The sequence below is a fragment of the Lepidochelys olivacea genome, assembly GCF_965140295.1.
Source record: "Lepidochelys olivacea isolate rLepOli2 genome assembly, chromosome: 6".
In the NCBI taxonomy this organism is placed as follows: Eukaryota; Metazoa; Chordata; order Testudines; family Cheloniidae; genus Lepidochelys; species Lepidochelys olivacea.
This window is the reverse complement of record NC_140416.1, coordinates 30,130,770-30,157,868: the sequence shown is the minus strand read 5'-3', so window position 1 is coordinate 30,157,868 and position 27,099 is coordinate 30,130,770. Positions and strand designations below refer to the sequence as shown.

Sequence of the window (27,099 nt, the reverse complement as noted above, 5' to 3'; positions counted from 1 at the left end):
ACTGCGTTAACCCCTGGGCAGCAGTACAATATATTGCTGCCACACAATACAAAATACTGTTAGGAAACCTAGAATTGTTCATGCCCATAGATTGTTTGGTGCTTAATCAATGTAGTGAGACTCAGCTTTCCCACAGTGATCAACTAAGCAGATTCATGTTCTGAAGAGATTTTCAGAAGATTCTTCATGAACGTGAGACAGAAGAAAAACTAAGCTTCAAGTTCTTGAAATGATTGAGATAGTATTTACTGTATAGGGAAAGGCAACGTTATAGAAATACAGAAGGCCTGATTTCCCCACACCAGTGACATCAGTGGAGTTAGTCCTGATTTACATTAGTGTAAGGGAAGGGAGAATCAGACCCACTGTGTCAGTGCTCTGATCTCAGCCATACTTTTATATTGGGGTACAATATTAACATGCACACTTTATTAAATTGTCTGACCTGCACCCCACAACGTTTATGGACGTTTAGAGCCCTGATTCAAAATCCATAGGAGTCAATGTAAGACTTTCTGTTGACTCTTTGGATCAGGTCCTAGATGCAGATACAGATCTGATCATTTCGATTTGGACCCTTCTGTGCATAAAACCTTTGTACATGTTGCAGAGAGGTTGCTTGCCTGGCAAGAAAATCTTTGTATTGCCATAACATGTTCACTAAGAGCCTTTTCCAGCTCTCTTTGAAGTCAGTTGAGTCTTTTCATTGACTTTGGAGGGAGATAGAACAGACCCCCACACAGCTGGCCTTTGCCACCATGGCTTCATGTCTGTGATAGGAGCTTCTCCAACAAATGGGATGTCAAGTTGTTCATGTTTTTGCAGCTACCTTCAAAGCCCAGCAGCCAGTCCCTGCGCATTGGCAACTGGTCCGAGAGGAAGAGCCATCGCTTACCACGACTACCCAAGCGACACAGCCATGATGACATGCTGCTTCTGGCTCAGCTTGGTATCCCCTCGTCCCCTTCCAGTCTGAATGAGGACAGTCTGAGCACCACAAGTGAGCTGCTGACCACACGCAGGGCCAGGAGGATCCCTAAGGTAATGGCCACAAGACTATTGTCCAAATTATGCATCAGTCACAAGGGTCCAGCCTTGGTTTCACTTTCACTAAGGCAAGTGTGAGTTGTCACAAGTACAGATCCTCAGTCCTGCTCTGACCATGCAAAACAGCCCTTTGATTGGCTTAACTGGCCCCTTAAGGATTCTCTCTGCACTGGGGAATGCTCTGATGATGTGGATCCGCAGTAGTGGCTGCTATTCCACCCCACCTCCTGCCCTGGGCCTAAGGGACGTGCCTGAGGAAAAGGAGATATGATCAAGGGATCCCTTCCCCACTGTGATCTCAGCTGCTGGAATGGCCTCTTGGGAACTAGGGGACTGCCAGCTTAAGTTAGCACAGCCTGCAGGCTGCTCTGATGTGTGTTGGGTATCTGGGCAGGTGCAGATTGGCCCCAGGATCTGGGAGCAACAAAGATGGCTTAAAGCTTCCCTTGTCCCAGTAGCTGGTTTCATGCTGTTCACAGCTCAGCCAGTCTGGAGGATCTTGCCCAGTATGTCTGTACAGCATTTATCCATCAATTAAGTCTGTTTTCCCTACAGAAAGAAATGTTGTGTCCAGGTTTGAAACAGCCAGCAGAAGAGCTAGGAACTGTGGGGAGCAGAGGGAGATCTCACTGTTTACACACATTGGCTGCATGCAGTGGAGCTGGGATGAGAGATCCTCCCCTGGAGGTGGGGTGGCTCTGCACTGCTCCCAGCTGAGCGTGGGCCTTCATTATGGCCCAGAATATTAAACACCCTTTTGCCAGCCTCACCTAGCTCGATATTTTATTCAGCTTTTCCACTGTTTAAAACAATCACATGATTTTCTGAAAGCTCTATAAGGCCGAGCATTGTACGATACCTAGCTCGAGGAGTCTGAACTTGTAACTGTTGATCTATCACTGTTTATAATGTTCAGTACGCATCTTAAGATTTTTGCTTCTTCTTTTTTCTTTTCTTTTTTTTTTCTTTAAAAGTTTTGTTTATTACAACTGTTCCCAAGGCAATCTCCACTGACCTAACATGGGCCCTATGCTTGACTCACAGCCTGTGCAGACCAGATCAACTTACAGATACAAAATAAAAATTAATTAAATTTAACGCTTTCGGCCAAATAAAAAGTTTCAATGTAAAGTGGGAAATGAAATAATTGCCTGGTACAATAGCATCAAGGAGGAGAGAATTGCCAACATGTTTATTTTTAGCCTGTGAACAATGCTAGTTTTTATTGTACATTTCGCTCTTTCCTGTTCTATAGAGCAGTGTTTTCAAAATGATGTAGCTATAAATATTGTGTGGACAGAAAAGGAACATTTTTATATTTCTGAAATTCTGCCTAAGCAGGAAGCAAACGAAAATGAAGGCAACTAATAATATGCCCTTAAATAATTCTATCAGGACCAGATTCTGATTTCCTTACTCACACTGAGTATAATACCTTATGTCAGGAGTAAGATGTTACTCAATGGGACTTCAGTGGGTCTACCCCTGGAGTAAGTTGCTACTCAATGTAAGTAAAAGTGGCAAAATTTGGCCCTTAATTTTGTACCTCTTTCCTCCATTTGTTTCTTTGATTTAAAGGGATAGCATCATCTTGAAAATTACCATTGTTGCCAACTCTCACAACTTTATTGTAAGTCTCACAATATTTGATATTTTCTTAAAGCCTTAGCTCCTGGAATCATGTGATTATGGGAGAACCTCAACTTTCATTAAAAGAAAAAATTAGTTTCTAGCCCTTGTGGAGAAAAGCTTGAAAATGTGATTCCCAAAGACACAGAAACTAAAAGGCAAAAATAAATAAATAAATAAATAGAATAAAACAACTATCTTTTTAAAATGTCATGATTTTTAAGTCAGTCTCATGGTTTTAAGGGGCCTGACATAGGATTTTTGAAGTGGTGGGTTTGGCGATACTAGAGACTACTTGTGGAGTAAAGTACTACTCAACATGAGTAAAAGCAGCAGAATTTGTCCCTTTAATTTTGTACCTCTCTTTCCTCCTTTTTGTTTCTCCAGTGAAAGGGACTCTGTTAACTCGAAAATCATATTTCCACCTGAAAATTGTGTATCTCTTATTATAACAAGTATTACCCAAGGTGATCTGAACTGACTAAAATTGATCAGTGAGAAATTATTTGTTCCTCTGCTTGCTTTGTGCATTTGACAGCGCTTTGTGTGGAGTCAGTTTCAGTGTGATCTTGATGGTCAATTGCACCGGTTCCCAGAGCAACCTCATTTGGCCTTAATGTAACTGTTGTCACCAGCATGGTGACATCACTCTGATATGCTGCTCTATGGGGAGTTCACGTCCATGCTCTTCCCCAGGCGTTGAAAAAAGGTGTTTACTACAAACAGCAAAACTGGTATGGGGGGCTCGCTGTCAGCCTGGGGTTCAGTCCGCTGCTGGCCGCAGGTCCCGGATACCAGTTGGGGGGGCTCTGCTGCTGGCCTGGGGTCCCAGCCGCCAGCCTGGAGCTCTGCTCCTGGCCTCAGCCCGGGGCTCTGGAGCCGCCCCCAGCTGTGGCCCTCTGGCCCCAGCCTGGGGTAGTGAGGGGTGCAGACAGGGCCAAGAGGGGGCGCAGCTCAGCATGGATCGCATGGATTCTTATTACTGGCACGTGAAACCTTAAATTAGAATAAATAAATGAAGGCTGAAGACTCGGCACATACTTCTGAAAGGTTGCCGACCCCTGGGTTAGATCCTCAGCTGGTGTAATTAGGCATTAAAGTCAATGGAACTACGCTGATTTACACTAGCTAAGGATCTGGCCCTGTACCGCAAAATATTTTACAGAATTGGAGTCAAATTATGTAGTCCTTAGTGGAGCAAACTATGTCCCTGATTCAGGAAGAGGCTTAAGCATGTGTCAGTGGGACAAAGCAGGTGTTTAAAGTTAGGCATATTCTTAAGGACCTCTGTGAATTGGGACCTAAGAATTTAGCTCAACTGAGGATCACAGAATCTGGCCGGAAGCAGTGCAGATACAGAGATAAACAGTAGCACACAGACCAAGAGAGAGAGATTACAAGGCATAGGGTCACATTTTCAAAAGCACCTAAGTAATTTATGAGCTTAAATCCCATTTTTATACAGTACTTTTAGCACTGTTGACAGTTTTACCCCTAGATAAAGGGGTTTTCAACTGAGACTGGAAATAGGATGGAGAATCACTGAGGAGGAGAGAGACAGGAAGGCAGTTCCAGACGGCAGAAGCTGCAGAGGACAAAGCTGTCATGCCAGTAGGGGTCAGATTATGTGGAGGGTCAGAAGGAAATAAATGAAGATACATAAAAGATTTCTAAAGAGAAAAATGTTTACACTCGCTGTTTGTTTGTCATCCAGGTGATAGTGTATTCTAATGTTTCACCTTCCTGGTTTCTTTTTTGCAGCTTGTACAAAGGATCAATTCTATCTATAGTGCAAAAAGAGGGAAAAAAAGATTGAAGAAGCTTTCAATGTCCAATATTGAGACAGCATCACTGCGAGGTATAACACAAATCTCTTGGTCTAATGAGACAATACGGTACTTTATCCATGTGAATGTTGTAGGAGTTCGCAAAAAGAAAAGGAGGACTTGTGGCACCTTAGAGACTAACCAATTTATTTGAGCATGAGCTTTCGTGAGCTACAGCTCACTTCATCGTAGCTCATGAAAGCTCATGCTCAAATAAATTGGTTAGTCTCTAAGGTGCCACAAGTACTCCTTTTCTTTTTGCGAATACAGACTAACACGGCTGTTACTCTGAAACCTGTTATAGGAATTGTTATCCAGCCTTCTGCAGATATTCCCCTCTTTGATCCACAGTGTATATTTTTCTGTGATCTCCTACACTTGCTCTGTTTGTCATGTCCCATTGACATCAGTGGAAGTTCTGTGTCTTGGAAAGGGAAATATTGGATGGCTTAAAACTAACTCAGGCTCAGATCCCACACCAAGGTCTGTCCCACCAACACCAACCCCTGGCTAAACTCCTCGCTCTAGCCCCTTAGTCCTTAATTAACTTCTACGGGATTTTGCTTTTGTAGATGTTGTACAAAATTCACAGTCTTCTCCCTGCAATTCATTTGTGCTTTTTCTTGGCGCAAAATTGTGGACTTAATTCACTGTGTGCTCAAGATTACACCTGCAAAAACACTGGCCCAGTTAGCAAATCAGGCCCTAAATGTTTATATTTGCTAAGAGAAGTAGTTCAGAAAGTTTTCCATTCCGAGAATCTGTGTGAGAGTATGTGTGTACATGCAGATGTGTAAATGTGCATGTGTGTAGTTTGAGCATTGTGGAACTTTCATGTGAACACTGTTCAAAACTCCCTCTCAGATCAGGTCACATTTCACATGTTCTTCATGTACTATGCTCCATGTCCAGCCAGCTTGAGGTCTTGCACTAATGAAGCCCACAAGAGCCTCCCTAGAGTTCTTTGATGCCATGCAACCTCCTTTCAAAAAGCTGAGAACAAGTGGAAGCGCTCAAATCATTTTTCAGAATGATGCATCCACCCATGTAGTTTTACACAGGTGGGGATTCAGTGAAACAGGCTTTGCTGTAAAGGGATCTAAACCTTTGTGCTTTCAGCTAGGCTGTACCCTGAATCTCAAACATAAGAATAATTCTATTCCAATTAACAGTCTCCACAAATTGATCCTTTGAACCACTGATTTTGTGCAGTTTGAAACTCCAGCACAGAGTGTGTTGATCGCAGAGCTAAGCATTGCACCTTAGCCAAAAAATAAACATCTAAAAAAGTTGTTGTTTTGCCTTTAACATACATCTCTTTGTCTCTTTTGCAGATGAGAACAGTGAGAGTGAAAGTGACTCAGATGACAGGTTTAAAGGTGAGGGGTTAGTCTGTGTTAGCTTCCAGTCAGTCACACTTGCAGTCCCCATCAAAATAAATGCTCCTTTTATTGCATGATGTTCCTCTTCATGGGAGGACGTGAAATTTGATTTCCTCTTTGAAACCTGCTACCCCCACTACCTCCTGACTCCATTCACAAAGTTTGGAAATGCAGGATCATGAACATGGTATAAATATTGGAAATCAGGTGCATGGTGAACTGTGAGGGTCTAACTGATTTTAGGGGAAGGAGAAGCCATGAAACATGAGGAACCTGCTTTGGTAATGCCTGGTATGCTGGCATTTTCCTTTAAAGATGCACTTGCCTATGAGTGTGCACATGTATATGTCTGCAGACTCCAGATAGTAAAAACTAGTGTAAGCTGTGCATCAGGGAGACTAGCGTAGCATCTACATAAGAACGGCCATACTGGGTCAGACTAAAGATCCATCAAGCCCAGTATGCTGTCCTCTGACAGTGGCCAATGGCAGGTGCCCCAAAGGGAATGAACAGAACAGGTAATCATCAAGTGATCCATGCCCTGTCACCCAATCCCAGCTTCTGGCAAACAGAGGCTAAGGACACCATTCCTGCCCATCCTGGCCAATAGCCATTGATGGACCTATCTTCCATGAATCTATCTAGCTCCCTTTTGAACCCCGTTATAGTATTGGCCTTCACAACACCCTCTGGCAAGGAGTTCCAGAGGTTGACAGTGCGTTACATGCAGTACACTTGGCTCAAGCCTGAGGAATTACTCCTTCATTTTCGGGAGCACTGAAATTCAGACCAAACTATAAAAAGGAAGGAAAGCAGCAGGGTTCTTCCTCTGCACCAGAAATTGTTTCTATTGATTTTCTTTTTATTGATTTAAAATACCACACAATATTAATCACAGGGAAAAAGAAAACAGTAGTGCAGAACTGTGGCTCTGAGCTGGGGAGTGGAATGCACAGTTATGTGCATGTCTCTGTAATGGGCTGGAGCTGTTTTAGGTGCTATCAGTGTCCCGCTCTCTTCGGGAGAACTGAGCAGGCTGGTAGGGTTCTCTGAGAAAAGAGCATTCAATTCCAGGTGCTGGTGATGTGAGCATGCACTGTGTGGTTCCCTGTCATCCTGTTTAATTTTAGCCCGAAGTTTGGATACACTGTAACCTGCTTGCATGCCTAGAAGCCTCTGTGTAAAATGGAGACAGCATGTTAAACCTTACCGGTCACACTGCCCGTACAGAGCATGGGATACATTTCATAATGTGCCTGTATTATATCTTTCTAATAGAAGAAAAAGTGTCTTTGGATAGTAAATGGCTTGTGGAAACTATCCCCACTCTCTGAGTTATGTCAGGCTGAGTCCTGGCCCAGTTCCCATGGCCGAAAGAGGTGCATTAGTCCCATGGAAATGGGCTGTACATGGGAGTGAATGGCATGGGGAGAGAATCGCTTCTGTTCTCTGGGCAGCTGTCAGTGAGCTACCGCTGCCCTCAACAGCCTGATGCAAATCCTAGTCCTGACTCTCTCTACAGCGGAAACGGCACCACTTACTTGCACCCCAAGCTGTGGCTGGAGGAGAGAAAGGAGTGTCGGGGCTGGGCTCCTTCATTACTTGAGGGAGCATTTGGGTCTCACGGGGAAGTTGGGAGCTTCTCCCCTCGTTGTGGGGGATCATCAGTCTGATGGGTCATCTTAATAACTCATCAATATGGAGGCAGTTCTGCCTGTTGCGAAGACTGGGTTATGGGGTCACGGAGGCAGATGGAAGAGAATGGACATAGCCATGTCTTTTTGCACGCGTAGGGCCAGATTAGGTTGCCCATGTGCAAGGATCCTGGGGTGGAGAGGTGAGCGCGAGGATGCAGAGAGCCCTTTCCCACTTAATGTTTGTGCACAGGAGGCTGTAGTATGGCTGCTTGCATCGCCCAAGCAATTTGGGGGCTGTTGCTAACATGTTAGGATCAGAGCTGGGTGTGACCATGACTTCATCCCTGCCCTGCACATTAGCTAGTGTCAGAAGGGAGTCCCGTGGGGAACTCAAGCTCCGTTTCTAAATGCCTTGGGTACCCAGGAGCTTGTGCCACACAGCACTCATGGGGAAGGCACTGTGCCTTATATATTAGAGAGCCACGGTGTGTTTCTTCAGCATCGCTAGGTGCCCTACACACCGTTCCCTACAGGCCAGCAGACGCATAATTTGGTTCACGTTAAATTCCTTGGTGATAATCAGCAGCAGTGGGATAGAAACTACAGAAAATGTTGCAGGTACTCTGATGGGGGTTGTAGCATCAAGCTGTGGTCATTAAAGATTGACAGGCTGTGCTACTGGTCTTTCCTGATCTAGCCCAGGTCTGAGTCTGATCTGTTACCCTCACCAAGCCCCTTGCAGACATATACACAAGAACACAATTTAGCCCTTCACTCACTTCCTTCCCTGGTCCTTCTCACATGAACAGAGAGCAACAATACCCGAAGTCCAAAGGTGCAAACAATTAGATGTTTATTGGGGTGAACTTCCAGCAAGCATGATTCCAGTTTCCTTCCTTAGTGTCCTCCTTCCCAGCTCTAACACCACAGAGCCTTACATCTGTGTCCCTGTTCCCATTCCTGCCCTTAGCCAAACATGATTCCAATTTCCCCACCCCCATTCCCTGTTCCCATCCCCCCACCCACCTACTTCCTGATTGACTGCAGACTATATAGTAAAACTTGACTTCTGCTTTGCTATACCTTAACCAATCATTTTCCTGAAATTTAACTAACCAATCCTAACATATTGTAACATGATTATGTAACCAATTATATCCCACCACCTTAATTAGTTTACACCCAGCAAAATTAATTATACAGCAGACAGGAACAATCACAGAACCAGACAGAGATTATACAAACAATAGCAAAGTGGGAACTACAATGACAAAACAATACAGAAGTGAGGATTTCACACCCCAGCTATTGATAAGTGAGTTCTTGCCAGACAGGATGCTATCAAACTAAGTTTCCTTTTACATTTTCTAGGCACTTCCCTTTCTCTGGAGGTGATAGGCACTATCAGGACAGGATTGTATTCCTAACAGCCCAATAGCACCTTATTTCAATGTGACTAGTTTGGAATGTGAGAATGTGACCGGTCACTTCCCAGCTTATGGCTGCCTCTGTTGCGGAGCCAAAGGCCTTAGCCTAAGAACAGGGCCTCAGATTGTTACAGTAAGAGAAGGACCTTACACTGGCAGACAGTGATATTGATTCTTTCTTTTATACCTCTATAACTAGCCAAGTGATAAGAATACATCTAAATTCTTAAGTATAGGCCTTTACAGACAGGCTTGAATATCTATATCCTAACAGCCCTATATGTATAGAACAAACCGAACTTTGGCAGTGTTAAAGTTCTATGAGTTGCAAATGATTCTACTAGCTTTGTGTTACATCATTTCAGTTCTTGCAGAAGGCTTTGATTTATGGGTGGAATTAATAGGAGAGAGCACAGCATGAACGTCTACTTTTAAAGGGGAACATGTTTGGACTAAGATCTTGACAAACATCAAGTCCTTTCTGAATGTCTGCGGCTTACACGTCAGTTCCAGGTAACAATCTTTCTTTCTTTGTAAATGCTAGCTCATACCCAGCGTCTCGTCCACATCCAGTCAATGCTGAAGAGGGCTCCTAGTTACCGCACCCTGGAATTGGAGCTGATTGAATGGCAGGAGCGAGAGCTGTTTGAGTATTTTGTGGTAGTGTCTCTGAAAAAGAAACCTTCTAAAAATACTTATCTCCCCGAAGTGACATATCAATTTCCCAAGGTAAAGCAACAACCTACCTTGTTTGTGGTTACCTATTTTCAATGCATTTAAGACGTTTTGGCCAAGATCAAGAAAAGGAGCACGTAATAGGAATCTGCTTTTAAGCTGGGTCAAGAGACCTGATCTCTGAATTTATCCAGAGCTTTCTGTTCTAAAATGCATCTTATGTTGAGAGCAGGGAGAAAGAGGCTCGGCTATTTCAGAAATGTTTTTCACATTCTATAGCATATCCTTTCCCAGCACTGAAGAGTTTGGCCTAATTGGGAGCACTTAGTTGCTGAGTTTTAATTTAGTTTCCAAATATTTCATAGACATTTTAACCAGGTCTGGCTGCACAGTATTAGGGTCTGATCCAAAGTCTATTGAAGTCAGTGGAAAGACTCTTAATGACCTCAGTGGGTTTTGGATCATACCCTGACAGCTGATGCTGACTTTGAGGTAGGTTTGCATTTTGAAGTGCTGAGATGCACTGGTTTCACAAGAATATCAGGTGACTCTGGGACAAAGTTGTTTCAGATGAATTTTTTAAAATGTTAGCCATGAGGATTAATTTTATTGTGGTAGCTCTTAGATTCCCCATCATGGATGATGGCCCCGTTCTGTTAGACACTGTACAAGAACAGAACAGGATGGTCCTTGCCCCAATGGGTTAATTAGGAAACCTATTGCTGAGACTGTTCATTACAAATGACTGACTTGCTCAAGCTGGAATCAAGTGAAATCTGATTTCATCCACCACAGCTTGAAAGGCCCACCAAGCAAGTGCGAGAAGCAGAGGAGCGTCTCAAAGCCATCCCACAATTCTGCTTTCCTGATGCCAAGGACTGGATCCCAGTATCAGAATACAACAGGTAAACCCTGAAATGAGCTGTAGCTCATGAAAGCTCATGCTCAAATAAATTGGTTAGTCTCTAAGGTGCCACAAGTACTCCTTTCCTCCTGTATGTGTCTCCTGCTCAGTGTGGTTGGCGTGTACCTGTCAGAGTGACAGAAATGCCCTTGCCCACATAAGGAAGTAGCAGTTTTGAGTCTTGCCCATTTCACACTCAGGAAGCGGTATTTAATTTTTATTTTTTTTAAAGTTCCATAATATTTTTCCTTTTCCTTGTTTTGCCTGATTTACAAACCTGTGTTGTTGGGGGGAAGCAGTTGGAGGGTTTGTCACAATGCCAAGTCCAAATGCAGAAACAGATCTGTGAAAAAGCTGAAAGACAGAGGCTGATTCTCCTCTGTCTGGCACCATGTGTAGTCATTTACCCCTGGAAAAAGTGAGTGCCAGATGGATGTAAAACTCTGTGGGCCAGATCCTTTGCTGGCTTGAGTTGACATAGCACCATATGTTTCAGTGGAGCTACACCAATATACATCTGCTGAGGCTCTGGTCCTACCATGCTGGTTTGCACAGAGTTAAATGGCTACATGAGAGGCAAGTCAATGGAGAACCAAACCCACCTGCTCCTTTTCTCGCGACAGAAACCTCCAAAACTGTGTCAGTCTTATTTTCCTGCTTCCCCGGTTTGCAGAAGGATGGACAGAGATGAATCATCCAAAATATTGTATGGATTTTTAATGTGTGTGGAATGACATGTATGTCAGTGAAATCGGAGATTCTGTACAGTATGTCTTATATGTGCTTTTTGATTGTGATTTCACACCACATTAGCCTTGTGGCGGCACAACCTAAGTGAATTACCACAGCCAACAAGCAAGTATGTAACATTTCATTGGCTTGCATGGCTCATGCCACATAAGGGTACAGTAACAGTGGTGTGTTTGCTATAGCTTGGCTATGTTACTCAGTGCTCTGAAGTATACAGATTATGAGATATTAAAACCACTGAAGGAGCATTAGACCTCTGTATATTTTACTCGCTCCGGGTGAGTGGATAAGTAGAATTGTGCTATTCCCAGTTCAGAAGGGGTATGTGTACCCAGAGTAAGAAAATTGCTAGGGTTCTTGTTGTGCTTTATGAAGCCAAAGCAAAGCACTTTGAATGAAGGAGGAAAAAAGCTTAAATGTAAACTCAGATATGGGCTAAAACATTGGCCCGATTCTCATTTACACTGCCAGTGCAGCCTAAAGGGCCCTTAGTGCAAATAAGAATCAGATGCTATATGCTTTTGTAGTGGAATGGCCAGGTCCTCAAGTGCTGTGTGGACACTTTTGTGCTCTACTGCTGCTAGAATCCAGCCAGAGTGCTGACATGTCTCAACCATGGAGCGTTGCCCCAATGCAATGGAGATCTTCTGGTGTTCTAGAGCTGGTGTAGAGGTTCAGTACTACTCCTTGTGTTGGCCACCAGAATCACTGATGCCAGAGGAAAGAGGATGTGGTTGGGATATCTCTACAGTGCATGGATTCCCAGATCTGGTTTCAGATCCTTGGGACCATTTGAAATCAGCATAAGTCAGAGCAACCATACTTGGTGCACACGGGGTAACCCCAGGATCAAGGAGTGTGAAGGTGAGCTTAGTGTTCCCCCTAGTCTTGTGCTGGGTGCTCTTTGGCTGTAGGTGAGAAGCTAGCTCTGGTTCTGCAAACCTCTCCTATATACTTAGGGTTCAAAAGGGAACAATGTGGTAGAAATCCTACCACCTGCATAGCACCAAAAAACCCAGAACGACTAGTTTGAAAAAGCAGCAGCTGTCCGTTGATGCTGTGTCCATTTTGAAATACTTATCTATCTTGGAAGCACCTCAAGGCACTTCGTAATAATCTATCCACTAATTGAAAAGAAGACAAAACTAAAGCTGTATTCAAAGGGTAGATTAACACCTTTTCCTAGGAACTCACTACAGTCCTGCCACTGTAACAATAAAATCTGGGACAATCTTTATTACAGCGAGACCTTCTCTTTCATGCTGACTGGGGAAGATGGCAGCAGAAGGTTTGGTTACTGCAGAAGATTACTGGTAAGTACATCAACTTGAGCTCTTTCCAAGCAGAAAATTCAGTTGTCAGTCAACATTGCAGTGCATAGTTGTTAGCATGCCTTTTGCGGTCCAAAAGGAAAGCTGTTCCCAGAACTCTGAGAGTTGGAAAGATAACAAAGTCAAATACAACAAGAATTGTCAGAAACCTTTGTCTTAATGAAAGAGAACCCAAATATTTCAAGAGGGTCACAAAACATTTTCCCCCTTCATTGGCACCTGGTTTCGGTTTCAACCAAAAGCAGAAATACCACACCACCACAAAGAAGGCTATTCTCGCGGTGTTTCTAACATGCCTAATTCTTTCACAGCCCTTTTCATTTCCTAGATGCTGTGCAAACATTAATTAATCAATCCTTAGCACCCGTGTGAGGGTTGTCACCCATTTCAGAATCAGGAAAATTGCAGTAGAGGAGTTAAGTGATTTGCCCGTGGGCACACAACAAACTAATGCAGTGCCATAACTAGAACTTGGGAGGCCCAGATTGTCAGCCTCCATTTCAGTCCTTTCACCCGTATTCATCACATAGTAATAGATTTAGAACTGCAAAGGAGGGGTTGTGGTTTTTTATCTTGGGCTGATTCTATGCTGACATGGATCCAGCATACTTTGGAGCAGCCTAGCCCTGTTTTGAGAACTTCAGTGGAATTTAATTGGCGCATAGGCCATTTGCTGGATCTCTGGACAAGAGTGAATTTCACTATCAGTGTTGCTGGGCTTGTGAGAGGAATAGTATAGAAGAAAGGGGCTTTCTTCACTGAGCCTCATCTCCCCTCCTAATGCACCCAAGCAGGGTAGGCATAATTTGGCCCTTAGTTAATAGAGACATTTTCTGATAGACATACTGAAATACATGTGTGTCTGATCCTGTTCTTGCCGAGGTCTGTGTCAAAGCTCCTGTTGGTGCTGCTGGGAACAGCACTGGGCCCTGTATTTGTAAAAGTTTCAGGAACATTAATCCAAAAGCAATGCACTTGTCAGTTCTACTGGCAATATTTTCCAAGGATGGCACCTATATATCCCACCTTTTGGAGTGTAAAATACATGGGGAAGCACAATGAAATATAAATGAGAAGTGGAAATGTTTATGGCTATAAAAGGGCATGAGCCACAGTGAAACTAGGACAGGCTGGTATGGGAGAGGATGGCTGCGGGAGAGACTCAGAAGTTGAATACATGGGGCACCCAGAAGATATCTTTATGGGAACAAATAAACGAAATAAAGATGGAGGCCAGCAGTACAATTCAATTATTTTTCATATGTGCTACCACTTAAAAGTAAATATGTATATTTTCATAAGTTTAGCAAAGCCTTCTCAGAAAAAGTTGGCTAGAATTAAATTGTGGAAACTATTCAGTCCACAAAATAAAGGCTGTTTAAAACTACCAAATTTCTGGAAGTATCAACAAGTATTTAATCTTGCACAAATCTTACCATTGATTGTGGAAATCCAAGGCATTAGCTCCTGGTTTAGTTTGGGATTTGATGTGACCAAAATAAGATATATTGAGGAAAATGTAATTATCTTGCCAACAGACATTTAACCCAGTCATTTTACACACTTGTGCATTATGGGGAGAAATTTATAGACTTTACAAATTCATACAGAAAAAAATAAATATGAGATGATATTGAACGACATGCCCTTTCACCTACTTCAGGAGAGAAATCAGCATATTGGGAAAACTGGCAGAATAATGAGATAAGCAATCTGGAAGATATGTATGCTGACACTATATTTAAAGTATTTTATCATCTGAAGGACAAATAAAAGCTGCACAAAAAGTACTTTTGTAAATATTTGCAGACGAGCCACTGAATAAAATCAGTCATGAAAGATTCAGGCTTGTTTTTTTTCCAAGAGTAAGCATTTTGTAAACTCATTGCTACAAACATAATTGGTGCAGGAAATAAGTATATAAGATTTAAACATACCTGAATGATCCGGAGAATTAAATCCTTGAAAAGCCTATGGGAAAGCACATTGTGGAAAGAATATCATGGTTATGGCACTAACAGTCAGAGTGAGATATAAAGCTTAAAAAGATGCAAAGAGCTGTACTTCAGACCGGTTACTAGGTCACAGCACTCACCACAGAGTGTATAGAGTGGAATAAAGTAATAGTAAGTATTACTGAAGATGCGCAGATATGACAGGTTGTTAAAGACACATGCTGGGGGGATTGCTCATATGTTTTAAAATATTGACCTATTAAGGATCATTCCGAATGAATAATTAAACAGATGATGCCAGTGGACTCTGGAGTTAAATGACATTTCAAGATTGAAAAGACTGAAAACAAAAGATAAATGCCAGAGCCAGTCACATGGATTGGGATTTTCTAAGTGCTCAGCACTGGCCTCAGCCTGCTCCCACTGACGTCAATGGTGGGAACAGAGTTAGGCCAAAGCTGAGCTCTTTTGAAGAGCTCGCCCATACAAGCTAGAACAACATAAACAATATACACGGAATGACAAAGACTGTCAGTGGCCAAATTAGCAATGTTAGACATTGGAAGGCCATTGAACCACCCAAGAGCAGAAGAGCATTAGCAGCTATTGCTGTATCTGAATGAGCAGATCACACTGAACACAGGATGAGTTAGAATGTTAGGAGGGTATGTGGCAACTTGTCTTGGATCCTGGTAAACAATAAGAAAGATCACTTGTGCTGATCAGACGTTCTGAAATAATATAAGGAGAAGTGACTGGTGATGTACAGATCTGTTCTAACCCAGCGCATGAAGAACTGCCTGCACTGCTTTGAGGTGCCTGTGGTTTCTGTAGATCAGCAGCAGGCCACCACCTGGCCCATAGGTTTTACAGGAAATGTATGAAAAATTGATGGGAGTGTAGAAGATACTGTATAAGTAAAATGCTGTAGGCTAAAGGTTATTAATTCTTCAGCGAAGTAGTTGATCATTATGGGGCAAATGGTGGGCCATCTGCTGTGGGTGCAGAAAGCCTCTGGCTAAACTGGTGCTGTCAGCTATATAGAGAGAGATGGGATTTTGGTGGCTACATAGAAGGTCTGCAGAGCGTCCCAGGAACAGCCTAGTGGATCCCTGTGCCTTGCGAGAAGAGGAAACAGATGTTGTTGAGACCATGCTAAAGGCTGTGGTCATTAGGGTGAAGTAGCCTTCACCCCACAGTTCCACTGCTCCTCTGTGGAGGAGAGGAGGATTTCTCTTCCTCCCCATTGCAAATCTCAGCACATGGGGGTAGCGTTGCCTCAGCTGGCACACAGCCTGGAATGGTGTCTTTAAAGGCTGTGCTGCACAGTTACATGCCCACTGACCTATTTTGCACAAGCAAATGAGGGATTTGTACCTGTGACAGGGACCAGGCAAACTCTGCAGGTGCCATACATGTGCCAAGTTTTGGCTCTCTAGTCTAATTCCGTTTTGGTATTTGTTTGCAAAACTTTCCAAGCAACTTTTGAAAGCAGGAGTTGATGGGCTTGCTGCACAGGGGTTGCAGGTGCAGGGTCAGGCCCTAAGTCCACTTCAGAACTGCAGAATGTGTCAAATAATATAAGCACTATTTTTCTAAAACCCACAATACCTGACTTACTATGGGTATGAGAGCACTGGGCTGTAATGTGCCTCATTCAACTATAAGAAACACTGGAAGTGTGCTTTAGGACATAAGGTAACCTCCCCAGAAGGGCTAAGGAGAAACCTCCCTCGTGGGCAGGTTATTCCATAATTGTCAACTATGGGGTTTCTTGGACCTTTGTCTGAAGCATCTGGTAATAGTCACTGTCAAAGACAGGTTGCCGAACTACCTGGACCAGGGCTCTGATCCAGCATGGTAGTTCCTATGATCCTATGTTTTGTGTCTTAGTTTCTGGGGGGGTCCTTTATTTATGAGATAATTGTGTCTTTTATTACCAGGCATTTTTTATTTTATTTTTATTTTTATTTTTGCAGGTCATATGAACTGCTCTATTTATTTTATTTTTATTTTATTTTGCCTTAGATTTTTTTCCAGGATTTTCTGATAAAAGCCCCCTGCAAAAGGACCTCAAGGGATACAGTAATGATTATATTTTGTTTGTACAACAAAGTCCTACAGTATATCCATTTTACATATATTTATATTACACTGTTTCATTTAAAAACAGGATTGGAGTGGAATGTAACCCATTGTACCATAACAAACAGAGTTCTAAATACAGTAAGACATTTTCCAATTAATACCTGATACATCTAAGGTAGTGGTTCCCAAACTTGTTTCGCCGCTTGTGCAGGGAAAGCCCCTGGCGGGCCAGGCTGGTTTGTTTACCTGTCGCATCCACAGGTTCGGCCGATCGCGGCTCCCAGTGGCCGCGGTTCGCTGCTCCAGGCCAATGGGAGCTGCTGGAAGCGGTGCAGGCCGAGGGATGTACTGGCCGCCGCTTCCAGCAGCTCCCATTGGCCTGGAGCAGCGAACTGCGGCCACTGGGAGCCGCGATTGGCCGAACCTGTGGATGCGACAGGTAAACAAACCAGCCTGGCCCGCCAGGGGCTTTCCCTGCACAAACGGCGAAACAAGTTTGGGAACCACTGCTCTAAGACAACCATGTTAAATCCTAGTAATCTGATATGAGAATTTGCATTTTGAGGTAAAAGAAAATGGCTCATTTATATCAGTCACGTTACCCCTTACCTGTTTTAGTATGGTTAGTACATTATCCCCTGTAATAACCCAAGAGAGTGTCAGTTTCAATTTTTACACCAGTGATTAACTTTGTCTTATTTAATTGGCTTTTGTCAGAGCTATATTACACAGTAGCCTGTTCACTGTACACAGTATTTGTACCTGGTTTTTGTTTTTGTTTGGTTGGCTTTTTTGTTATCTTGCTGTAGTACCTAGAAAATGTACTGAATAAAAATGTGTGAATTTAGGCCCTGTTTCTTGATGACCTATGTAGCTATTTATGCCTGGGCAAAGTGCGTGTAACATGGGTATGAAATGCTGTCACAGATGTGAGTGAGGGGAGAGTTCCAAACTGGTAGCATTTCGAATCCACTCTCCACATTTGCCAGGCAGTGCAGAATCAGCCCCTTAAAGTCTAAGAGTATGTCTACATTGCAGCTGGGAGCAAGCCTCTCAGTTCAGATACACAGACGCTAGCTCAGCTCAAGCTAATACCCTAAAAATAGCAGTGTGGATGTTGTGGCGCCAAGGGAGGTTTGGGTTAGCCACCGGAACTCAGACCCACCCACCCAGCGTGGCTCTGCCAGTAGCACAATATCCACACTGCTATTGAGCTGAGCTAGTGTGAGTCTGCAAACCCAAGCTAGGAAGCTGCTCCCAGCTGCAATGTAGATACACTCAAAGGGTCTCACTTTCTCCCGGCTTTCATCTGGGTTCTGCTGGCAGAATCCCCCAATGGTGGAAAATTTGCCAAATCTTTGTTGTTGTGAAGACCAGAAAGTGGGTGGAGCCAGCAGGCCCATGGGCTGTGGGAGATGGATTGAGTCAATGCATCTCCTAGGAAGCCTGTGCTTCACTCTCAGGGAATACTGGCTGGAACTTTCAAGCTGCCCTTTCCCAGTGGCACTCCAAGGAGAATCACAGCAGTAAACTATCCGAGAGAACAGAGCATCTTAACTACAGTTCCATGTCGTCTCCCCAGACGTCTCCGGCTGGGCTGCTGCAGAAGCTGCTCCTTGTGCTGTGGGGTGGTAGTTCTTCCCTAGCTGGGTTGTACTGAATTATATGATCTCCCAAGACCATATCTTTCCCAGAAACAGAGTCGCAGCCAATCACCATATTTTTATGATTACCACTGATTGTCATATTGTAATGCCTGGGAGCCCCAGCCATGGGCCAGGACCCCAGTGTGTGTCTGTGAACACCCAGGCAGTGAGATGGTAGATTAGAGACTCTGAACAGCTCAGCTAGATTTCAAGCACCCAGGAAGGAAGGTCTTTTTTAAAATGTCAGGCTCCTTTTTAGCATAAAGAGCCAAGGTTTCCCTTAGACATAATCTCAAAATAGAGGCGAAAACAGGGTTTGCATCAGCAAAGTCCAGGGTAAACACTGTGCAGCAAGGCTGCTCCAGTCTTTGTGCTGGCCAAGAAAACTAGCAGAACCCCCCTGGTGCTGATCCTCACCCTTCTGTTTCACAGCTCAACTCGTGGTGGCTTATTTTCATCCTCCCAGGAATCAGCGTCCTATTGTCTGTGGGACTAATTAGAATTCCTGCAAGCAGGGCTGGATTAAGACTAAGAATGTACTCAGCCCCACAAAAACAAAAAACTGCAAATGCTTCACTCCCCATTTCCTCAAGGAAGTGGGCAGTATAAGCTCTGCAGGCAAGCTGACTCCCAGCTGCTCCTTACACAACAGCCCCACACTCAGAAAGGGGCTTGATGTAGCAGTGGGGTATTAAGCAGCAGGCCATGTGGTCAACAGTTTATACCTATCCACAGTCACCTGACTGTGTTGTGGGGCCAAGAGAAGAATATAAGAATGGCCATACTTTTGGCCTTCACAACATCCCCTGGCAATGAGTTCCACAGGTTGACTATGAGAGTGTCCTCTGCAAACTCCTCAGGCCAGGTCATTTGATATTAGCCTTTATGTTATTCTGACGGGGTAAAGCAAAAATAGTCCTGGGAAATACACCAGTGAAGGGGGTCTTTCCAGCTGGAATTGAACTGGTGTAATGGCTCTATGTTGCCTCTCCCCACAGTGTAGGAGCTATGCGGTGGCACTCCAGCTATTCTCAACTGTCCACAGTCCCTACGTAGCACTTACTGACCTCTGAGTGGGCATGGGCAGGCTGTCCAGATAGGTTGATTCAGCACATCCACTGACCGAGTTCCATGTTCGCAGGTTAAAGCTGCCGTCCCCTGGTGGGACCATTGAGGATGGATAGTGGTGCAAACACCATCTGTCTTTCCTAGGATTGGACCCATCCCCAGGGACAGAGGCCACCACTGATGCAAAGGGTAAATCAAGCCCGGATGTGGATGGCCACGGAGGGTTAGATGTAACACACATGCTCACAAGATTTTCCTGGGGAATTAACAAAGTACAGTATGAGAAGCAGGTGCTGTTACTCTAAGCCAGAGGGACAGTTTCAGCCAAGGAGACCTGTTGATACAGGATCATGCAGGTTAATGCCTGTTCTTTACAAACTCCTGACTTTAGTCATGTTTAATTGGAGTAAATCATTTCACTTCAGGATCCCAGACCCTGAGAGCCTCCCCAGCCTGAGACATTTGCTCTTTTGCTCACGAAAGCTTATGCTCAAATAAATGTGTTAGTCTCTAAGGTGCCACAAGTACTCCTTTTCTTTTTGTGAATACAGACTAACACGGCTGTTACTCTGAAACTTGATGATTTATGTGTACCGAGGAAACTCTGCTATTGGCAAAGAGAAATCCCTAAAATACAAGGGCATCATGTATAATGAATATGAGTAGGGAAGATGCCTAGCACTCATAAACTCAGTGACATGTAACCTTTAAGATACTTGTAGGGAATAATATTTCATAGGGCAGGGTCTTTGAGTAAACTGCATGGTTATTGTTTCTGGTCTTATAGATGACCCAGGAATGTGATGTTTTTACTGGCACTCGGTAAGATAGCTCTTGGCTGGTAGCTGTCCAAGACTCCTGGCATGACTTCGGCATTCCTGCAGATTTGACACAATGATTTTAACCAAAATCCTACATGCTTGATATAATCACTCAATGCCTTTAGAAAGGGTTTTATACCTAATATGGACAAAAAGGGATTCTGCTGTTTTCAGAGATGTGATGTGTGGTGAGCAGGTTTGGATTCAGAAATACACTCATCTGTGTTCACTTAAGTGCAGCATTTTTTCATGGTCTTTATTATAACAGCACAGGCACCTGCTGACTGTCCCAGACTACATTGTGATTCTCAGATTTAAAAAAACACAGCTGTCCTCCAGCTTCTTCTGAATCAGCTCTGCATGGCTTGTAAATGATAAACCCACTTTGTGGAAACAGCTTGCATAATCCTCATAGTCTAATGATGAGACACTGAAACTAAATGCCACCAACTTATTATGATAAAAGGGGAAAGGTCGTTATCCACTTTGATTAAATATAAAAGGAAGCAAAAGCAGACAGAAATTATGACGTCGCTCTCCTCTGTCATAGTATCATTAATATGGGGGGCTGATTCTTCCACTGTTTTCCATCTTGTGTAATCATTTACACAGCTGGGCAAAGTGGGTGTAAAATGATACCAACTCAGAGTGTTGACATTTTACACCCGCTTTTCATTCATTTTGCACAGGCAGAATGACTCCAGAAGGTGTGGGGCAACAGAGAACTAGACCCACTGTCTGAGATCCTACTCGGAATTCTTTAATGGCAGGGCAAAGTACTTTGGTAGCGTGTCCGCAGTGGGTTGGTGCAGGGTGTTTGCAGTTCCTAGACAAGGAGAGACTGGAATTCCTGCAGTAATGTCTGCTCTGGGGCAGTCCCTGCATTCTATCTCAATAGCACTCATGCCAACTGATCTGTTGAAAGGTGACTTTCGTTGAGTTCAGAGACTTCCTTTTGGTCATGGTTCTGTGCCCAATGGAAAAAGGAGAACGGGCTAGTACACCTTTCAAAGACATTTCCATCTGTGGACCTGCTGTCCCTCTGCAGGGCAGTAGCAAATACAAGTGACTGTGGATGACATTCTGGTAGTCTAGGACCTGATCCAGTGCCCTTTGCAGTGGGAGTCTTCCCACTAACATCAGTGGACTTTGGATCAGGTCTCTGATTTCCCATGGGTGGTGATTCAGGAATAATCTTAAGCACATGCTTAAGTGCTTTCCTGAATAGGGATACAGAAGGACAGCCATACTAGGTCAAATCAATGGTCCACCTAGCCCAGTATCCTGTCTTCCAACAGTGACCAGTGCCAGATGCTTCAGAGGGAATGGAATTAACAGAACAGGGCAATTTCAAGTGATCCATCCTCTGTAGTCCAGTCCCAACTTCTGGCAGTTAGAGGTTTAGGGACACCCAGAGCATGGAGTTGCATCCTGAGCATCTTGGCTAATAGCCATTGATGGGTCTATCCTCTACTAACTTATCTAATTTTTTTTAACTCATTTATACTTTTGGCCTTCACAACATCCCCTGGCAATGAGTTCCACAGGTTGACTGTATGTGTTTGTTTTAAGCCCACTGCCTATTAATTTAATAGGATAACCCCTGGTTCTTGTGTTATATAAAGGAGTAAATAACTTTTCTATTCACTTTCTCTACACTAACCATGATTTTATAGCCCTCTATCATATCCCCCCCTTAGTTGTCTCTTTTCTAAGATGAACAGTGCAAGTCTTTTAAATCTCTCCTTGTATGGAAGCTGTTCTGTACCCCTAATCATTCCCCCCCCATCTTAGTGCCTTTTTCAATTCTAATGTATTTTTTTGAGATGGGGTGACTAGAACTACATTCAATATTCAAGGTGTGGGCGTAACATGGATTTATATAGTGGCATTATATTTTCTGGCTTATTATCTATCCCTTTCCTAATGGTTCCTAACATTCTATTAGCTTTTTTGCCTGCTGTTGCACATTGAATGGATGTTTTCAGAGAACTATCCACAATAACGTCAAGATCTCTTTGTTGAGTGGTAACAGCTAATTTAGACTCAATCATTTTGTATGTATAGTTGGGCTTATTTTTTCCGATGTGCATTACTTTAAACTAATTGACATTGAATTTCATCTGCCGTTTTGTAGCCCAGTCACTACACTGACTACTTATGGCTCAGTTTAGTAAGATCCTGTTCCTGAATCTGGGCCATAAGTAGTCAGTGGATCTGCCCAACATCCGTCCGTGAAGAACGGTCCTCAATGTTTTTCTGGGTGAAATTAAAGCTTCTATGATTATTACTATTTTATTGTTCAGTGACAACAAATTTAACCTGGGGCGGAGAGCAGAGATACAAAGGATAAAAGGGAAACTCCTGATTTCTTCTAATTTCTGCTGCCTTTCTATTTGTCCCTGAAATCAGCAAAATATCTCTCTGTGCCGGTTTAATTGCTCAACCTCAAACTAGATGATAGCAGAACTGGAATTCGGCATGTTAAAAATGTAATGGAAAGCTTCTGCACATGCCCTGTACATTGCAGCTGTTTGTTATTTAAATATTGACAGTGTGCTTGGCACAGTCTGAGGGACAAAGGAAGACTTGGTCTCTGTCCCAGGGAACTCACTCCCACTCAGATGGGATTTTCCAAAGTGCTCAGCACGGGCCTAACTCAGAGTGGAGCCAGTGATTTCAATGGGAGCAGAATTAGGCAGACTCTGACGACTGGCCATTGGCTTCAGTGAATAGCTCACCACTAAGAGAGAGATTTTGCCCAATGAAGGATGCTTCTTTTTCTTCGTCTGTGCTATCAGACTGTTCTAGGGGCACGGCACCACTCATACATACGACTCTTACCAATGCTCCTGGTGGGGTGGTTCTGCATTGCCCCCAATGCAGAGCTGTGGCTAAATGCCACAATTAAGAGCTATATGTGGACGATACGTTGGGTTCAGCTCAATGGAGCCAATGGCAATTTACACTAGTGGAGGATGAGGCCTATTACAAATACATCTTTTGATGTACATTCAAGAGGGGAATGTACATCAAATTCTCTAGTAACTTTTGTTTGTTCATATGTTTTTGTATGTCAAGCATGATTTTCACTTTTAACCATTTAGATTATTCAAGTTTTGCATGTTTTTTGCATGTGCAAATAAGTAGCCCCCAACTAATGTGGAGGATCTAGATGAAAACCCTATTGGATTTAGGTTGTGCACGTCTTTGTTTAGCTCTCTGATCATACTAATCTTGAGTTAAACAGTCTTTGACCATTGTGGTGTGACTGGGAAACAAAAATGACCATTAAACCTTCCCCTAGCCTTCCCATTCTCATCCTTTCCTGCAGGTACTCAGCCCCGTGTGCAGCCCCACTCTTTCTACTGCTTCAAGGAATAAAGGAGAGCAATTGCTGAGACACAAGTTTCAGCTATCTGTAACAGTGCTGTATGGCTGCGAGTTGGAATGATATCGGAGAACAGTTCCGATACAATGTGATAAGCATTCTTGAGGCCTTTTAGTTTCCTGCCTTATGGAAGGAATATAATGCTTTTTCAAGAATAACTATTTGGTGAAGAAATGGATAGCAAAAGATTTAGTGCAATAGCCAAGCCATTTTGCTACATAAGTGTATTTCCTTGTGGCTCAAAATTAAAATATAATTTCAGTCTCTCTTTCATTGTTATCAGCCAAGTGGAAAAGGTCCACGTCTACCTGAAGTATATTGTGTCATCAGCCGGCTAGGTTGCTTTGACTTATTTTCCAAGGTAAGTTTCCTTTTCCCTTTCCCCCAATATTTCACTTAATTCGACTACACGCTGAGAAATGTGTATATTAATGAACCAAGCACACCGAATTTTTTAATTTGATGGGCAACAACAGTATTTTACATTTAGACATTTCATTATTATTGGGTACATCAAAGAATGTCTTATTACTGCTGTGTCTGAAGCAAATCTTGATTTGAAAAACATCTGGGTGTTCGTATGCATTGGCTGCCTGAGGCTTTTTTCCATTGTTTTCTAAAACTATTCTCTTCTGACCTGTAATTCTTGGCATGCATGTTTGAAATGATGGGCCAGTACCACTTTTACACCAGTTTTCCCCCATTGGAGTAATGAGGTCAAGAATCAAGATTATTCCATAAGTGGATTCTATTCTATTGTAGTGGGATATTTCCATCACAAGAAGTTGTGTTAACAATAATAATCTAATTAGAAGGAACAAATTTGACACCAAAGTTGCATCATACTTTGATCTGGTTTACTTAAGGAATAAAGTTCCTAGTACAGAAGTTGCAAGACAATAAACAGCTTATTCAGGCTGATTAAACACTGAAGTAAGGCTGAGGCATTTGATAGTCAAAGAAGCAGCTGACTCAGAGTGTACTCCAGTACCACAAACATTCTTTTTACATTCGACAAAAGGATATTCAAATAAAACAAAGCAGTCAGAAATATTTTTCTTGCTTGATTAGAGTTTGAAATGTCCAGGCTGCTGCCAACGTAGTGCCTCTAACATCCAAGGGCACATCCTGTACAACTTCAGTGAGCATTTAGTCGTGATAGAGCCATACCAACCAGGATTTTAGTGTGATTTGTGAGAGGACACTGATATTTCTGACTTTGAGTGAATACCTCCCCCCTTGCCCCCCAAATATACAATCCCTGGTAGCATGTCGCACAGTTTTCAGCTCATCTGTGAATACAGTGTTTTGTAAATGATGTGTCTGTTTGCAAGGTACTTATCACTTTGACAGTCAGAGCTAAGGGAGTTTTACAGACCTTAAGACCAAACTAATAATAATATTTTATTTATTTATTTACTGAATAAAGTTGGCTAGTTTTTGGTTGTGAGGTTAGTTTTTGGATTTGATATAATCATGACATTTTACGTAATTCACATGATCTAATCATACAGAATGTTATCTTCCATATAAGCATGTTTTGAGCCTCGCAGGATAAAACTTTGATTAACATGAATCAAGCTTTAAAAAAAGTCAGATGAAAGTAGTTAAGACCAGTCCTGCTTATGACGTCTTATAAAAAGGTCAAACCAAAGGGCTGTTCCAATAGCCGCTTGACATAACTGGAGTCTAAATAAAGATGATTGCAACTGATGCAGAAACACTATGCTGGAATAGGTTAATAGAGGTAACAAAAAGTTTGTGAAAGCTAATGATACAGAGATATGTCATGATACTCTTCCTTCTCTTTTTGCTGTTGCTATCTAACTTTGATGATGGCCCAGTTCTCTGAGGTTTTTGTGGGGAAAAAGATGACGCAGATAATACAAAATTAAACATTACAATACCTTGCTGCCAGCACAATCGCCAAAAATATCAGTCAAGATGAAGACATGAAGTGTGCACAGGTCCACAGAATGGAGAGTTTATGCCGGAAAATACCAGAGATGGGACAGAATTGCAAAAATTCTGTTGGCACATTTGTGCCCAAACCTTGCATTTGCTCATGTAAATGGGCATTTGATGCAAATTAGCTAGTCATATATGAAACTACCTGATTGACATATGCAAATAATTTCATTTATGTGAGCTTGCATATCATTTTAATGTGCTCACTTAGTGGCTGGCTGAAAAGTTTACCCCAAATATCAGTTTCCTCCTTATCAGCCATATAGTTAAATTGTAGTGAGGGTCTGTTTTTTTCTCTCACTTGTACTAGTTTTACACTGGTAGAATTGCATTGGCTTCAATGGGAGTGATTCCCAGGTGATCATGGAAAGGAAGAAGGCAAACACTGGTGACATTAGGGACATTTTGCCTAATCCAGAAGTTTCTATTTATTCCTGGTGTGGGTAGAACGCCCATTGAACGTATAGGCTCGTCCCACTGTTAGGGAAGAGCTACTCACTTCTTCCTGCTAATGTGGTCACTGAGCCATTGCGTCTGGTTCACACAGAAATAACTAGTCTTAGTTGGAGATTACAGACTCAACTCCCACTAATATGAGTTTGAATTGAAGGTATTCAGCACCTGGCGAGATGGGGTGCTACAGCCCTGAATCAGCTCTTAAATGAAAAAAAGAAGAGTCCGTTTGTAGTACCAGTTTGTAGAACAGATTTGTTCCTGGTGCAGATTAAGATTCTTAAGAGAAAGTGAGAACATCCCTTTTTCCTAGTTTGTAAAAGCGAAACCAAGGTGCCCCGATTTGGTAAAACTAATGGGAAGGAGGAAAGTTATCATGATGGTGCACTTAGCATAAGTAGACAAAACAGGAAACTGCAGCCTTCATATAAAAACGTGACGAGAGAGAGACTACTGAGATATTAAACTTTGTACATTACTTAGTTGAGAAGCAGAAAAAGCCCTTTGTTTTTGATTATCTGCATTATTTTAATTCCCCTTGGAGCCCTCTTTGTTCACTGTGGCGATATCTAATTAAAGACAGATTTGAGAACCACAGATTTCCTCACTCCCAAACTCAGCCAGTGCATGCAGTCGTGGTCTTGGCAGATGTTTTTGTCCATTTTTAGACTCATGAGATGTCTTCGTCCAAATTTTTTTTATTTTAAAAATATATATTATTTGTATTGTGCTGGCAGTCAGGATCAGGGTCCCACTAGACTAGGCATTGTCCAAACCCATAACATGACACAGTCGCTCCCCCAACAGCTTTCAGTTGACTGTATCTAATTTAAAAGTATGTGATTTATTTCATTTATATTTAGCATATAATGCCAACAATGTAAAGAATCACTTAGCACCGACAAAAAAGGAGACCAGTGTTGACAGCAACACAAAGGTTTGCCTAGGAGATACTACAGCTTGGTCTACACTAAAAAGTTAAGTTGACCTAGCAACATTGTTCAGGGGTGTTAAAAATCCATACCTCTGTGCAATGTAGTTAAGGCAACCTACCCCTAGTGTAGGCAGTGCTAGGTCAGCAGAAGAATTCTTCCATCACCT

General features: G+C 42.8%; 1 protein-coding gene across 12 annotated transcripts in view; it reads left to right on the top strand.

Moving 5' to 3' along the window:
- DENND2B (DENN domain containing 2B) overlaps nt 1–27,099 on the top strand; it is a 297,272-nt gene that overhangs the window by 214,648 nt on the left and 55,525 nt on the right. For all 12 annotated transcript variants that reach the window (XM_084630242.1, XM_084630241.1, XM_084630235.1 and 9 more), the window contains 7 exons: nt 826–1,041; nt 4,438–4,534; nt 5,837–5,881; nt 9,493–9,677; nt 10,419–10,528; nt 12,521–12,590; nt 23,861–23,938. In XM_084630242.1, coding sequence (XP_084486368.1) covers nt 826–1,041; nt 4,438–4,534; nt 5,837–5,881; nt 9,493–9,677; nt 10,419–10,528; nt 12,521–12,590; nt 23,861–23,938 — 801 coding nt within the window. The remainder of the gene's footprint in view (nt 1–825; nt 1,042–4,437; nt 4,535–5,836; nt 5,882–9,492; nt 9,678–10,418; nt 10,529–12,520; nt 12,591–23,860; nt 23,939–27,099) is intronic.